The 17,549-nt window shown below is 40.5% G+C and overlaps 1 protein-coding gene across 1 annotated transcript in view; it reads right to left on the bottom strand.

The window, feature by feature from the left end:
- Positions 1 to 17,549, bottom strand: part of SEC63 (SEC63 homolog, protein translocation regulator) — a 141,819-nt gene that overhangs the window by 86,839 nt on the left and 37,431 nt on the right. The window contains exon 2 of the mRNA XM_007940830.1: positions 3,701 to 3,800. Coding sequence (XP_007939021.1) covers positions 3,701 to 3,800 — 100 coding nt within the window. The remainder of the gene's footprint in view (positions 1 to 3,700; positions 3,801 to 17,549) is intronic.

Here is a 17,549-nt window from a genome sequence, read left to right as displayed (position 1 = left end):
ACAAAGTATATGTGAACTGCTGTATAGAAAGTGAATTTGCTCTGTAAATCTTCACCCAAATCACAATTTAAAAAAAAAAAAAGAGTGCCCAGCTACCAATGCCAATCTCTCAGAAAAGGATCAAAACTGGAGATCCTGGATAGAGTGGGAGGAAAAATGTGGAACGAAATTCAAAAACACAAAAATGACCAGAATTACTAGTCAGATAGTTTGGTAGAACCCCCAAGACTATGGCCCCAGGTTACCCTTCAGGCCTAGAGATGGACTCACTCCCATGGATTGGCTCTCAGCCCAACAACAGAAAGACCTACACATAGAACAACCCCAGAGCAATCCACTCACCTACTCCAGGAAGATGTACACCTTAGAACAATCAGCCATGAGGCACCAGAGGGGTAGCATTAACATAGAGGGAAAGCTGGACAGACAGGAGTACATAGTTAAGAAGGGCACAGGGCAGAGGTAGTCACAGGGATGGGAGAGGAGGAGACTTTGTTATGGTTGGGAATGGTAATTGAGGTATGAAATCAAATGTATACAAACTTCTGAATGTAAAACAAATTTGCTCTCTAAATTTGTACCAAAGCACAATAAAATTTAAAAGAAAATAAAAAAAGAAAGAAAGAAAAGAAATGTCTTTTGGAAGCAAATTCCATAAATTATGTAGCTTACTTTCAGGGACTCTGTCAGAAGAGAAGCATTACATAATGACTATTTGATTTGAAAGGACGCTTTGAGGCTAAATAACAAAAAGATTTTCATGATTTTTGACTTTACCTAAACTGTTACCAAACAAAATAATCAAACCCACTGCCATCAAGTTGATTCTGATTCATAGGCTATAAATCTTTATGGAAGCAGACTTCCTCACCTTTCCTCTGTGGAGCAGCTGCTAGTTTCAAACTGCCAACTGCTAAAAGGACAGGGAGATGGCATCTTCTGACCTCCTCTAACCACACAAGAGGAAGACAGAATCATCAGCAGCAGCCCAAGGCCTGTTTTTGTGAGACCAGACATGCCACCACCCTCCAACCCTCTTACTGACCTTGTCACCAACTGTTCCCCCATGGCACCCACCACCTTTCTAGGTAATTCACTGATATGGCCACGCAGAACTCATAGATTATGGGGTTTATTAGGGAAGCAACAGGCTACAATTCAAGTTCAGGAACAAGCTAAGTCTCTCTCAGCCAGCCGTATCTCTCGGGAGGCTGCCGCTCAATATCTCTCTCAGTAGCACACCTCTCTCTCAGCAGTGTGTGTCTCTCAACTCTCTCTCAGTAGCACGTCTTTCTCATGTCTCTTCCTCAGCAGTACATCTCTTTCGGCAGTGAATCTCTCTCAGGCAGCAATCAGAGAGATTCTCCTCCTGCCTCTAGAAGGGCTCCTTTTCGAACCTGGCCAAAACCAACCAATCCCAGCATCCAAATTTTATACACCTGAAAGAGATCGAACTTCCCAGAAAATTGTTTCATGCTGCTCCAACAGAAATACACCAAGTGGATAATTTAACAATCAGCTACTTAGTTGCTTATGGCAAAGTGGGAGTTACAAAGACTATGGCTAGAAAAGCCATACCATGTAAGTTATTACACCACACCAACCTTTCAGTAAGCAGTCAAGCACTTAACCAGTATGCCAAAATAAGGTAGGTTCAGATACATACATAATATTGACCAAACCCAAAAAGAGAAAAAATGGGAAATAAAAAAATATTTACCTTGAAGCCTCCTAATAGTTTAATTCAAAATGAGTGCTAACAGCTAAAAATGAATAAACTATTAATATAAAATTATGCTTGTAAAGACTAGTTTTGCCTTTGGTTTCACAATGAAGAAATCCTAATACCAAAGCTAAGATATCCTTCCCCCTACAAAGAAACTAAACTTAAGCACAGTCAGACCTGACAAAGAGTAAGAAAATTCTTCTTAAACTCTCCAAAGTTACACAGATAAATTGAAAAGCATCATCATTTAAACCAAGATTAAAAAAATAGTTCTCGTTCTATAATCTCCTCTACTAGGTCTTGTCCTGGATGAATACATGTAAGTAATTCACAAGACAGTCTTCCAAAAACAGCAACGCTTTGACTTCTTGCCATAATTTCACCTACTACCTATATAGTGGGAGCTCTGGTAGCATAGTGGCTAAGACACTTGCCTGCTAACCAGACGGCTGGCGGTTCAAACCCCCCAGCCACTCCTCGGAAGAAGGTTGGGCAATCCTACTTCCGTAGTGATACTGCCTCGGAAACCCAAGGAGGGGTCGCTATGAGTCAGGGCTGACTTGACGGCACATAACAACAACAACAACAACAACCTATATACTGATGACCTAGGATGAAGGTCCAAAGCCTAGGCTCTTAACCAGCACACCCTATAGCCTCACAGAATCAAGTAGGCCATCTCTACTTGCTAAAAGGGCAGGGAGGCCACATCTTCTGACCTCCTCTAACCCCACAGGAGGAAGACAGAATCACTATCAGTAGCCTAAGGCCCATTACTGTGAGGCCAGACATGCTGCCTCCCTTCAGCCCTTTCATCAACTCCAACACCAACCATTCCTCCTGCAGCACTCACCACCTTTCTGCTGGGTTCGATAATTCACTGCAGTGGCCACACACAACTCACAGATTATGGGGTTTATTAGGAAAGCACCAGGCTACAATTCAAGTTCAGGAAAAACGCTCAGTCTCTCTCAGCCCGCCGTCTCTCAGCCAACAGTCTCTCACAGTCTCTCTCCCAGCAGTGCTTATCCCTTGGTGTCTCACTCAGCAATGCGTGTCTCTTGTGTCTCTTTCCCAGCAGTGCATGTTCCTCAGGAGCAAGTGTCTCTTTCAGCAGCACGTCCTTCTCACCCAGCAGTCAGAGAGAGCCCTCTGCCTCTAGGAGGCCTCCTTTTGAGCCTGGCAGAGTGGCCAAACTAGCCAATCATATCATCAGAATTCTAAACACCTGAAAGAGAGCGAACTTCCCAAAACATTGCTTGTGCCACTCCCAACAGAAATATTCCAGGTAGATAACTCTTACAATCAGGAACTCCTCAGTTGCTCACAGCCAATTCCACCATGGAGTTTACAAAGACTTATTTATGGCTAGAAAAGCCGTACCAGGTAATTTACTACACCGCACTACTTCACCACGCTATGGCCTGTTTCAACAGATGGGCCTACCAAAATGTAGTGATTAGATACATACTCTACCACTCCTAACTATATGATCTCATCTTTCTTAGTCTCACTTTCCTCATCTAAGTAAAAGCAGCAAAAATAACTACCTTGAAGTTAACACAGAATTAAATAACATATAAAATCCTAGCACAGCAGCTAGCATTCAGTACATGCTCAATAAACCTTAATTATCACCATGAAATAGAAACCATGTCACAACTCTACTTTTAAAATCTTTTTAAATACCTCCATAGTCTTTAAGATAAAATTCAAATATTGACACAGGGTACACAAAATCCTTCATCAAGAGGTAACTTCTCTGTCTTGTTCCTCCTCTCCCCAGTCAAAAGTACACTCTCTCCTTCCTTTGATCTTCTATAAGCCACTCTGTTCAGACACAATTCTCAAACTTACTAATCATTTAGATAGGCTACAAGTTTTTTATAGGTGCAATGTCTTATTCATCATAACTCTATATATCTAGCAAACACTAAGCATTGTGTGTTTCTTTTATTTAAATCCATTACTTACTTTACTGTAGGAATAATATTTGGCTGAGGTTTTAAAAGTCGTAAGCGATACCACATACATCTTCCATAAACTTTTCTGATATTCTTTAATCGAATTTGCTCTGTCAAAAAAGAAAAATAAGATGCTTAGTAAAATCATTTTTCACAGCGAAGTCAAAACCAGAGTTAATATCATGTTAACCTTTATGATACTACTTTACTAGAACATGAAAATCTTGTGTATTTAAATAACTTTTTAAAAATTATAAAGTAGATATATTCAGCCTTTCAGAACAATCAATCTATCTGAAAAACTTTATTGAAGTACCAAACAAACAAACAAACAAAAAAAAAAAAAAAAAAACAGTACTATAAAGTCTAAGTTGAGTCATAGCAACCCTATAGAATAGAGCAGAACAGCTATAAAGAGTTTCCAAGGCTATAAATCTTTAACACAAGCAGACTGCCTCATCTTTCTCCCAGAGCAGCTAGTGGATTCTAACTGCCAATCTATCAGGTAACAGCCCAGTATTTAACCACTGTGCCACCAGAGGCAATCATTTTTCCTGTGAAGCTTAAGGAAATAATTTCTTCTTAAAAAACACAAAAAATGACTTGACCATAAACTATTCAGTCATAAAATTCAGTAATTTCTAAGACCTATTCTCCTCCTTCCCCTTCTGCTGTACAAGGAAAAAACATAAAATATTTAAAACATGTGGTTTACAAAGTAAGCTAAAATGAAATGACACTCTTCAAACAAAAAGCAATGGCTTACTAGAATATCCCCTAATCTGCAAAGTTTAATTTCATCTATTTAAACTATAAAACAAATACAATTTGGAGCTTTATGATAAAATCAACTTTCAGTCAAAACAAAGGTGGAATAAACTCAATGCCACAAATCTGACTTTTTCTAAAATTCTAAAATAAAAATCTACAAAACCATAGTCCTTAAATGAGTTGTGAGATAAGTAAAAGAACTTTTCTTTTATATAAAAGGTACAATTCCCTATGCTCCTATGCTCTGAAGAAGGCATGCATATAGGAGAGCTATCTAGCAGAAAGTATCAAAACTAGGTGTAGTATTGAGGGAGCAATAGAGAAAAGGGGCATGGAGTGGTGTCAGAAAAAACAAGACTGATGACATACAGGACAGACTGATCAAATAAAAATGTATATATTATAGATGACTGGAGTTAGTTTTTTACAACCAGTGAAGGGAATTACAGATACGTAAAATAGAAAACAGAATAAAACCTGCATTGCTGGACTGTTACATAAGATATCAGTGTGAACATCAACCAGTTCTTTTTGGTACAATGACTCTGTATTATTTCCATCTTCTTTTGATGTTTCCTGCATCATTCACTCCAGCATTCACCACTCATCTGTCATTTTGTCATACTGCGGTGCCTTGCATGTTGCTGTGAGGCTGGAGGCTGTGCCATCGGTGTTTCAAATGCCAGCATTGTTACCCATGGTAGACAGGTTTCAGCAGAGCTTCCAGACTAAGACAAACTCAGAAGAAAGGGGCAATCCACTTCTCAATGAATTGGCCAGTGAAATCCTTAAGAATAGCAGTAAACACTGCCTGCTATATTACTGGCTCCCATTAGAAGTCAAGATATGGGCGCTAAGTGAGCTCACTGCTATTGGTATGTCACTGCTCCTTAGTGTGCTCTGTAGAACTAAGAGCTAGAGGATACACACACACACACACACACACACTTACATCTATATTTCTATAGTAAAAGACATTAGTTCACACTGATACCTTACATAACAGTGCACAAAACAGGGATGATTATTCTAGATTATCCATGTGGGCCCAATGTAATCACAAAAACTAAATCAAACCTACTGCTATAGAAAGAAGATGCATCAAAAGAAGATGGAAGGAACACACAGTCACTGTACCAAAAAGAACTGGTTGATCTTCATCCATTTCAGGAAGTGGCATATGTTCAAAAACCAATGGTATTAAAGGAAGAAGTCAAAGCTGCACTGAAGAAAGTGGCAAAGAACAATGCTCCAGGAATTGACAGAATACCCACTGAGATGTTTCAGCAAATGGATGTCCCACTGGAGGCACTCACCCAGTTACGCCAAGAAATTTGGAAGACAGCTACCTGGCCAACTGACTGAAAGAGGTCCATATTTGTACCCATTCCAAAGAAGGGTGATCCCACAGAATGGGGAAATTATCAAACAATATCATTAATATCCCATGCAAGTAAAATCTTATTGAAGATAATTCAAAAATGGTTGCAGCAGTATATTGACAGAGAACTTCCAGAGGTGCAAGCTGGATTCAGAAGAGGACGTGGAATAGAGATATCATTGCTGATGTCAGATGGATCTTGGCTCAAAGCAAACACCAGAAAGATGTTTGTGTTTTATTGGCTATGCAAAAGCATTTAATTGTGTGGGTCATAAGAAATTATGGATAACTTTGAGAAGAATGGGAATTTCAGAACATTAATTGTACTCATGAGGAAACTGTACATAGACCAGGAAGCTGTGGTTCGAATAGAATAAGGGGATACTGCATGGTTTAAAATAAGGAAGGGAGCATGTCAGGGCTGTATCCTTTCACCATGCTCATTCAATCTATATGCTGAGCAAATAATGCAAGAAGCTGGACTCTATGAAGAAGAACGTAGCATCAAGATTGGAGGAAGAATCATTAACCTGCAATACACTGACGACACAACTTTCCTTGCTGAGAGTGAGGATGACTTGAAACATTTACTGATGAAGTCGAAGAATGCAGTATGGATTACTCCTCAATATAAAGAAAACAAAAATCCTCACAACTGGACCAAAAAGCAACATCACGATAAGTGAAGAAAAGATTTAAGTTGTCAGACATCACATTGCTTGGTTCTACAATCAACACCAATGGAAGCAGCAGTCAGGATATCACACGACATATACTATTGGGTAAGTCAGCTGCAAAGGACCTCTTTCAAATGCTGAGGTACAAAGAAGTCTCCTTGAGGGGTAAGGTACACCTGACACAAGCCATGATATTTTCAATCACTTCAGATGCATGTGAAAGCTGGACAATGAATAAAGAAGACCGAAGAAGAACTGAGCTATTGAGTTGTGGTCCTGGTGAAGAATGCTGAAAGTACCATGGACTGCTAAAAGAACTAACAAATCTGTCCTGGAGGAAGTGCAGCCAGAATGCTCCTTGGAAGCGAGAATGGCCAGACTTCATCTCACCTACTTTGGCCAGAAGGGATCATTACCTGGAGATGGATGTCATGCTTGGTAAGGTGGAGGGTCGACGAAAGAGGGAAGGCCCTCAACGAGATGGACTGACATAGTGGCTGCAGCAATGGGCTCAAGTATAGCAAGGATCGTGGAGCTCGCACAGGATCAGGCAGTGTTTTGTTCTGCTGTACATAGGGTCACTATGAGTCGGAGACAACTTGACGACACCTAACAACAACACTGCCATAGAATCAAGCCTGACTCATAGCAACCCAACAAGATAGAGTAGAACTGCCCCATAGGGTTTCCAAGGCTGCCTCACCTTTCTCCCATGGAGCAGCTAATGGGTTCAAACCACCAAACTTTTAGCTAGCAGCTGAATGTGTTAACCACTATACCACCAGAGTTCCTAAGGATCCTTGTAATAGGGAAGAAGGAGGGTCAAAGACAGAAAAGGCAGGAACCGGAGTAATGTACTTTGAGAATGGAGAAGCCACAACCAGAGAACGTAGGTGGTCTCTAGAAGCTAGAAAAAGCAAGGAAACAGACTCGCCCCCAGAGCCTCCAGAAAGAACTAGACCTTTTGACACCTTGACTTTAGCCTAATGAAACTGATTTTGGACTTCTGTTGTGCTGTTCTGTGCTTTGGTAATTTGTTATAACACGAATCAGAAACAAATATAGGAAGCATGGCAGACATCACCTTAATCAAGTGATGAATGAACAACATCAGCCATGGGACTGACAATAAACCACTTGATAGAATACAATAAGAACACAATCAGTTTTGTAAAATTCCTGCCTGAAACGCATAACCTGAATCTAATCATGAGAAAATATCAGACAAACCAAATTAAAGTTCATTGTACAAAACACTGGCTTGTAATCTTTTAAATCAAGGAAAGGCTGAGTAACTGTTCCAAACTGAAAGAGGCCAAAGTAACATGTCAACTAATCTGGCATGTGATTCTAAACTGGACTTTTTGCTCTAAAGGACATTATAGAGACAACTCATAAATCTCATCTTAACTAAATACAACTGCAAGAACCTACAAAGATAATACTTAGTATCAATCCCCACTTTTTACTTCTCTGTTCAGTACTGACACCAACCATCCAAGCAGCACTCCTTTCTCTGATATTTGCCACCCAGAACGACTTCAGATCTCCCAAGAGTAAAGGATACTGTCCTTCAGACTGCTAAATAGGCAGACTCCAGCCACAAGTCTCCCCTGGGCGCCTTCCCTTCTGACCTGCTGGCTATCACTACTCTCTCGGGTTCGATAATTCACAGAACTCACGTAAAGCGCTGTATTTACAATTATAGTTTTATTGTAAAGAATACAAAAGCAGGATTTGCATAAGGAAAGGATGCTTAGGGCAGGATCTGGGAGGGTTCTCAACACAGAGCTTCCATACCCCAAAAACTGACAAGCTACTCTCCCATGGGCAAGGGTATCTTTCACAAAACCGGAAGTCCATGGAACTTTAATGTCAAGAGCTTTTACTGGGAGTCTCATTATGTAATGTAAACTCTACCCCTCTTTCCATAGGTCAAAAGCACAAACTGATCATGAGCTGGGTCTTTCTGTGGACAGCACCCACTCCAGGATCCTTTGACTATCTCATTTACCCTGCTAGTTAAATGTGGTCGGGAGACCTTATAAGAAACACTTAAATTCCAAGGAGTTTTTTTAAGAGATGTTTCAGGAACCTAGGGCAAAGACCAAAATCTTTGGGAAAAGTTAACAGATAGATTCCTCAATTTGGATCCATTTCCAAATAAGGTCAACATTCTGAGGTTCCAGGGCAAAAACTTCTTTTAGGGGGAACATATCCAATGCCATGGAGTCAGATCCAACTCAGTGCAATCCATCCTTGGGTTTCCGAGGCAGTATCACTATGGAAGTGGATTGTCCAACATTCTTTCCGAGGAGTAGCTGGTGGGTTTGAACCGCCAGCCTTCTGGTTAGCAGTCAAATGCCTTAGGCACTATGCCACCAGAGCTCCCGGGGGGTACATAATCTTTTGTTACTGTTGTTGTTATGTGTCATCGAGTCAGCTCATAGGACCCTATGTACAACAGAATGAAACAATCCCTAGTCCTGCACCAGCCACACAATCCTTCCTATACTTGAGCCCATCACTGCAGCCAATGTATCAATCCACATCATTGAGCATCTTCCACTTTCTCATTGACCCTCCACTTTACCAAGCATGACATCCTTCTCCAGGGAATGGTTCCTTTTAACAACATGACCAAAGGGTGAGTAGAAATCTGGCCATTCTCACTTCCAAGGAGCATTCTGGCCACACTTCTTCCAACACGGTTTGTTAGCTTTTCTAGCAGTCCATGGTACTTTCAGTATTCTTCACCAACACCACAACTCAAAAAGCATCAACTTTTTTTTGGTCTTCCTTATTCACTGTCCAGCTTTCATATCCATAAGAAGTGACTGAAAATACCATGGTTTGGGCTAGGAGCACCTTAGTCTTCAAAGAGACATCTTTTCTCTTCAGCATCTTAAAGAGGTCTTTTGCAGAACATTTGTCCAGTGCAATACATAGTCTGATTTCTTTACTGGTGTTTCCATTGGTGCTGACTGCGGAACCAAGAAATATGAAATCTCTAACAACTTCAATCTTTATTATGATGCTGCTTATTAGTCAAGTTATGAGGATTTTCATTTTCTTTATGTTGAGATGTAATCCACACTGCAAACTGTAGTATTTAATCCTCATCAATAAATACTTAAAGTCATCTTCACTTTCAGTAAGCAAGCTTGTGTTCATCTGCATATCTCAGGTTGTTTATGACTCTTCCTCCAATCCTGAGGCAGTGTTCTTCTTCATATGGTCCAGCTTCTCAGATTATGTGCTCAGCATACAAACTAAATAAGTATGGTGAAGGGATACAACCCTGACACACTCCCTTCCTGATTTTAAACCATGCAGTATCTCTTGTTCTGTTTGAAGAACAACCTCCTGGTCTATGTACAGGTTCTTCATGAGTACAATTAAGTGCTCTGAAATTCCCATTCTTCTCAATGTTATCCATATTTGTCATGATCTATACAGTCAAATGCTTCTGCATAGTCAATAATGTACTAGTGAACATCTTTCTGGTATTTACATGTGGGGGGACAAAATTCAACCCTTAACAGTGCCTTTGCTAAAACAATCACATCCACGGCAAGATGGCAGAATAGGCAGACAGACTGCACAGACTCTCTTCAACGAAGAAAAGAGGAACCAATTAACACAGATACAGAAGATAATCCTGGACCCCTGAGGTTTGAAGAGAAGGATACAGAAGTGGACTAAACTCCAACCAGAAGAATTTGTATGAAAAGACCAAAAAAAGGAGACATATGGAGCTGCCGTCTGTCAGCAATCCTGATGGCACAGACAGCTTGGATATTGCTGAGTGGTGTTACGACCTAAGAATTAACCTAAAAATCAGTCCTGCTAGTCAGGGCCTACATGGAGGACTGCACTCGTGGTAGGTGAATAAAAAAGCAAAAGCAGTGAAGAGGAAGGCTGGCTGAGCTGTGGACTTTTGCCTGTCTGGAAGGCACAGTGATTTTGAATGTTTACAAGCGGTTCAAACATTTTGGATATTTAAAGTAACCATGTTCTCCCAGATTCCAGGGACTTAAGAGTAAGCTCCACTTGCCAGGAACCACAAGGACATCCCAGACACCACAAATGGAAAGGTGCAACATTCCCTGTGTTACTCTATACCCCACACCCTTTTGGTGAACGGAGGTGCACCCATCCCTCACTCCAACACACCTTCTGGGCCAGCAGGAATTCCAACCCAGTCTGTGTACTCAGACAGAGCCTGGGTGCCAACCCCACCCTACCCTTTTTTGTTTCCTTTTTTTATAGTTTGTTTTAAAACTATTATTATTATTATTGTCATCATCATCCTTTGTATTATTATTCTTTATTCTTCCTTTCCCAACTTCTAGTTTTCAGCTTTTTCTCTCTTCCCTGTTCCAGGTATGCATTTTTTTTCTTTATCATGGTTAACCCCATTCCTTGTTTTTCTTTCTGCATTTTTCAGATTTTTTCTTCATTATTTTCCTACTCGACCTTTTTTCTCTTATTGGCCTCTCCCCAGATACTGCAGGGGTTTTGTCGGGAGTTTTTGTTTTTGTTTTTTTCTTTTTTTGGTTATTGTTCGTGTGTACTTATTTGGTTATTGTTCCTGTTTGTAGGCTTGCTTTTACTTTTTTGATGGTTATTCAATTGTTGTTTTGTCTAACTGAGTGGGAGACAGTAACAGTGCCCATACAACACAGTTACACACACACCTCCTGCAGCTTCACTTACTGAGTGAGAGCCACCACTTCCTTCTCCACCAACTGGCCAACAATAAATGACCACCAAGAAGAGCCTGACTCAAGCTTAACTGCTTTTCAAAAACGGTTAACAGACATCTAAATACAACAATGTCACAATGTCTCAGAGACAGAAAACTATTACAGTCCACACAAAGAAGCAAGATAAAGTGGTAGAAACAAGGGAGCAGGATACAGACCCAGAAAACAGCCCTGAGGAAGAAACAGCATTGGAACTCCCGGATAAGGAATGCAAAAGAATTATACTTAGGTATCTTCAAAGGACTGAGAAACAGACCAAGGAAAACACAGAAGAATTCTGGAAGAAAATACAAAAACTAAATGACAAAATAAATGAAAAATTAGAAATGATACAAAATCTGCAGATAGCAATTCAAAAGATTAATACTAAATTGTCAGAAATAGATAACACATTGAAAGGACTGCCAAGGAGTAGAACTGATGCAATGGAAGACAGAATTAATGAGATTGAAGACAAATACCTGAATACTTCTTTGGAAAGGGATCAGTCAGAAAAAAAGATCAAAACAAAATGAAGAACACCTAAGGTTCATGTGGGATACCACCAAAAGGAATAACCTATGTGTAATCAGAATTCCAGACCAGGAAGAGAAAAATAAAACCACTGAAAAAACTGTCCAAGATTTGTTGGAAGAGAACTTCCCTGACAGGATGAAAGATGAGAATATATCCATTCAAGAAGTCCAACTAACCCCAAACAGGATAGACCCCAAAAGAAAATCACCAAGGCATATCATCATCAAACTCATCCAAATCAAAGACAAAGATAGAATCCTGAAAGTAGTTCAGGAGAAACAAAAATCTACTTACAAAGGATAACCAGTAAGAATAAGCTCTGATTTCTCAGCAGAAACCATGCAAGCGAGAAGGCAATGGGATGGTATATATAGAAAACACTGAAAGAGAATAACTGTCAACCAAGAATTGTGTACCTGGCAAAACTGTCCATCAAATATGATGGTGAAATTAGGAGATTTCCAGATAAGCAGAAACTAAGAAAATTTGTTAAAACCAGACCAACCTTATAAGAGATACTAAAGGGAGTCCTTTGAACACAGAACCAATAATAGCAAACAACAACCGACCATTAATACACAAGATGACATAACCCAGTGCAAAAACCGCAAGGAGACCACGTGTTCTGACCTCCTCTAATCTCACAAGAGGAAGACAGGATTACCAGCAGTAACCCAAGGCCTACTACTGCAAGGCCAAACATGCTGCCTCCCTCCAGCCCTTTTCACCAACCCTTCCTCCCAAGGCACCCACCACCTCTCTCCTGGGTTCGATAATTCGCTGCAGTGGCCACACAGAACTCACAGATTACAGGTTTATTAGGGAAGCACCAGGCTACAACTCAAGTTCAGGCAGAACGTTCAGTCTCTCTCCCAGCCCATCGTCCCTCAGCCAAGAGTCTCTCACAGTCTCTTTCCCAGCAGTCCCAGAAACCAACACAGCTATGGACATATCCAAAGTAAAATAAGATTGTTGTTGTTGCTGTTGTTATTATTTGCCATCGAGTCGGCCCCGACTCATAGCGACCCCTCCCTTGGGTTTCCAAGGCAGTATCACTACGGAAGTAGGAATGCCCAACCTTCCTTCCGAGGAATGGCTGGTGGGTTTGAACCACCAGCCTCCTGGTTAGCAGTCAAGTGCCTTAGGCACTATGCTACCAGAGCCCCTAAAATAAGATTACAAGATTATAAATAGGGAACCAGAGACATCAATTGACAAATGAGGTCAACTACAAACCAAAACGAGGGACAATACTGTGTAGTTACAGAACTTCTAAATGGTGAGGAAGTCAAGAGAGTTACAAGATAGAATGGACTATTCTAAACTTGAGGAGAAAATTATAAATCACAGGGTAACCTCAAAGATAAATGATAAACATGCACATCACAATAAAACAGAAGACAAGCACAAATATTTAGCAAATACTAAAACAATAGCAACAAAGGAAATGATAACATAATTCATAAATATAATGAGCTCAGCACAGAAAATTATATGGAACAAAGACCAGCAACATCTGAAAAAACACATAACAAAAAAAATGACAGCAACCAATTCATAGTTGTCGATAATTACACTGAGTGTCAATGGATTAAACGCACCACTCAAGACAGAGAGTTGCAGACTGGGTAAGAAAACATAATCCATCGATATGCTGTCTACAATAGACTAAAAAATCAAAGGTTGGAAAAAGATATATCAAGCAAATGGTAACCAAAAAAGAGCAGGAGTGGCAATATTAATTTCTGATCAAACTGAGTTTAAGACAAAGACCACCACAGAGACAAGGAACAACATTATATTATAATCATTAAAGGATCAACTGAACAAGAAGATATAACCATAATAAATACCTATAGACCAAATGAAAGAGCCCCAAAATACATAAATCAGACTAAAAGAGCTGAAAAGGAAAACAGATGACTCCACAGTCGTATGGGAGACTTCACTACACCACATTCAATGAAAGATAGAACTAGAAAGAAACTCAACAAAGATGCTGAAAAGCTGAACAATACAATCCACCAACTTGACCTTACAGATATCTACAGAGCACTGCACCCAACAACAGCACAATATACATTCTTTTCCAGTGCACATGGAACATTCTCCATGATAGACCATACGTTAGGACATAAAGCAAGCCTTAATAAATTTAAAAACATTGAAATATTGCAAAGCATCTTCTCAGATCACAATAGTATTGCTAAAAGGGCAGGGAGGCCACATGTTCTGACCTCCTCTAATTCCACAAGAGGAGGACAAAATCACCATCAATAGCCCAAGGCCTATTACTGCAAGGCCAGACATGCTGCCTCGCTCCAGCCCTTTCACCAACTGTTCCACCCAAAGCACCACCACCTCTCTCCTGGGTTTGATAATTCACTGCAGTGGCTACAAAGAACTCACAGATTATGAGGTTTATTAGGGAAGCACCAGGTTGCAATTCAATTTCAGGAAAAATGCTCAGTCTCTGTCCCCAGCCCGCCATGTCTCAGCCAAGTCTCTCACAGTCTCTCCCCCAGCAGTGCATGTCCTTCGGTGTCTTACTCAGCAATGCGTGTCTCTTGCGTCTCTTTCCCAGCAGCACGTGTCTCTTTCAGGAGCATGTGTCTCTTTCAGCAGCATGTCTTCCTAAATCAGCAGTCAGAGAGAGTTCTGCCTCTAGGAGGCCTCCTTTTGAGCCCAGCAGAGTGGTCAAACTAGCCAATCATAGCATCAAAACTCTAAGCACCTGAGAGAGAATGGGAACCTCCCAGAACACTGTTTTGTGCCACTCCCAACAGAAATACTCCAGGTGGTCAACTTTAGCAATCAGGAGCTCCTCAGATGCTCATAGAAAATCCCACCTTGGAGTTTACCAAAGACTTATGGGTAGAAAAGCCACACTAAGTAATTTACTACACCGCAACTATCAAATTAGAAATCAACAATAGAAAGAACAGAAAAAGAGCAAACACATGAAAATGAAAAACACCCTCTTTAAGCAAGAATGGGTAAGAAAAGGAATAAAAAATGAAATTAAATAATTCCTTGAACCAAACAACAATGAAACACAACATGCCAAAATCTTTGGGAAACAGCAAAAGCAGTGATCAGAGGCCAATTTATAGCACTAAGTGCACACATCAAAAAAGAAGAAAGAGCCAAAATCAACACTTTAAGCCAACATCTCCAACAATTCGAAAAAGAACAGCAAGAAAAGCCTACAGTCACCAGAAGAAAGAAAATGATAATCAAGATTTGAGCAGAAATCAATGAAACACAAAAAAGACAACAGAATAAAAATCAACAAGGCCAGAAGTTGGTTTTCTGAAAAGATTAATAAAATTGGCAAACCACCGGAAAATTTAACAAAGGAAAAGAGGGAAAGAACAAGTAACACAAATGAGAAACTAAATGAGCAACATCACAACAAAACCAACTGAAATAAAAAGAATAGTATCAGGTACTATGAAGAAAAGTACTCCAACAAATTTTAAAATCTGAAAGAAATGGACAGATTTCTAAAACACACCACTACCTAAACTAACACAGACTGATGTGGAAAAGTTGAAACTGATCCATAACAAAACAAGAAATTGAATAGGTCATCAAAAAAATACCAACTAAAAAAAGTCCTGGCCCAGACGGTTTCACCGGAGAACTCTACCAAATGTTCAGAAAAGAACTGACACCAATCCTACTAAAACTATTGCAAAACACAGAAAAGGATGGGATCCTCACCGATTCATTTTATGAAACAAGCATAATCTTAATATCAAAACCAGGCAAAGACATCACTCAAAAGGAAAACTATAGACCAATATCCCTCAAGAATATCGATGCAAAAATCTTCAACAAAATCCTAACGGATAGACTTCAACAACATATCAAAAAAATCATCCATTATGACCAACTGGGGTTCACATCAGGTATACAAGGATGGTTCAACATTGGCAGACAATGGTCCTATAAGTTTATTTGTATGATCTGAATTCCCAGATGTATAGTAGAGCTGGCAAGGGGCAAGGCTGTAGTCACTGCTTGGTCCCAGGAAGCTACCCAGAGGGACCGAGTAGTTGAACCTGTGGGCTCGGGACCATAGTCACAGGGGACATCAAGCTCAACTGGCATAACATTCTACAAAAAATATTGTTCCACCTCCTACTTTGGCAAGTAGCAACTGGGATCTTAAAAGCTTGCAAGCTGCCATCTAGATGCAACGATGGGTCTCTCATCATCCAGAGCAAAGAAGAATGAAGAAAACCAAAGATTCATAGAAACAAATAGTCCTAGCAACTGCTACACCATCCAATCTGCACCTTTATGACTATGAGACCAGAAGAACTAGCTAGTGCCCAGCTACCAATGTCAACCACTTGGAAGGGGATCTATATAGAAGATCCTGGATAGAGTGGGAGAACGATGTAGAACAAAACTCAAAATCATTTGGAGATAAAAAAAAGGGGGGGGACCAGGTTTGCTGGTCTGATAGAGCCTGGTGGAACCACTGAGACTATGGCCCCTAGCTGCTCTTCAGGTCTGGAACTGAACCCACACCTGTGGCTTCCAGCCAAACAAAAGACAGGTATATGAGTTGAACATTTACCTGAGGTAGATACACTCCTTGGAGAGAAAATCATGGGAGAAAAAAGGGCTGCTTATGCACAGAGAGACAGCTCAGGGGGCAGGAGTGCATGGAGGGATGGACACAGGGAAGAGGTAACTATCGGGAGGAAGTGAGAGGGGAGCTGTTGCATTGTGCTAAATTGTAGTCAATGTCGTGAGACAAAGTGTATGTGAACTGCTGTACGGAAGGCAAATTTGCTCTGTAAATTTTCACCCAAATCACAATAAAAGAAAAAAAAAAAAAAAAGGATGTTCCGACATGAGAAAAACAATCAATGTCATCCACCACATAAATAAAACAAAGGAAAAGAAGCACATGATTGTATCAATTGATACAGAAAAGGCATCTGATAAAATCCAACACCCACCCCTGATCAAATGATCCCAGATCATTTTTTTTCTCCAAATGATCAAAACTCTCAGCAAAATAAGAACAGAAGGTACATTCTTCAGCATAATAAAGGTTATATATGCAAAACCAACAGCCAACATTGCTCTCAACGGACAGACTGAAACCATTTCCCTTGTGAACAAGAACCAGACAAAGATTTCCTCTATCACCACTTCTATTCAACACTGTACTGTGCAGTGTAGTAAATCACCTAGTATGGCTTTTCTAGCCATAATTCTTTGTAAACTCCATGGTGGAATTTGCTGTGAGCAAGTGAGGAGCACCTGATTGTAAAAGTTATCCACCTGGGGTATTTCTGTGGGGAGTGGCACTGGAGCAATGTTCTGGAAAATTCACTCTCTCTCAGGTGCTTAGAATCCTGATGTTATGATTGGCTAGTATGGCCACTCTGCCAGGCTCAAAAGGAGGCCTCTTAGAGGAAGATGTCTCTCTGACTGCTGGTTGAGGAAACATGCTGACGAAAGAGACAAGCGCTCCTGAGAAAGAAATGCAAGAGACACGCATTGCTGAGTAAGACACCAAGGGACATGCACTGCTGGGAGAGAGACTGTGAGAGACTGTTGGCTGAGAGACGGTGGGCTGAGAGAGACTGAGTGTTTTTCCTGAACTTGAATTGTAGCCTTGTGCTTCCCTAATAAACCCCGTAATCTGTGAGTTTTGTGTGGCCACTGCAGTGAATTATCGAACCCAGGAGAAAGGTGGTGCGTGCTACAAGAGGAACG

The sequence above is a fragment of the Orycteropus afer genome, unplaced genomic scaffold, assembly GCF_000298275.1.
Source record: "Orycteropus afer afer isolate SDZICR_OR568_19922 unplaced genomic scaffold, OryAfe1.0 scaffold00072, whole genome shotgun sequence".
Taxonomy (NCBI): domain Eukaryota; kingdom Metazoa; phylum Chordata; class Mammalia; order Tubulidentata; family Orycteropodidae; genus Orycteropus; species Orycteropus afer.
The sequence above is the reverse complement of the archived record's forward strand: the minus strand, read 5'-3'. Positions and strand labels throughout refer to the sequence as shown.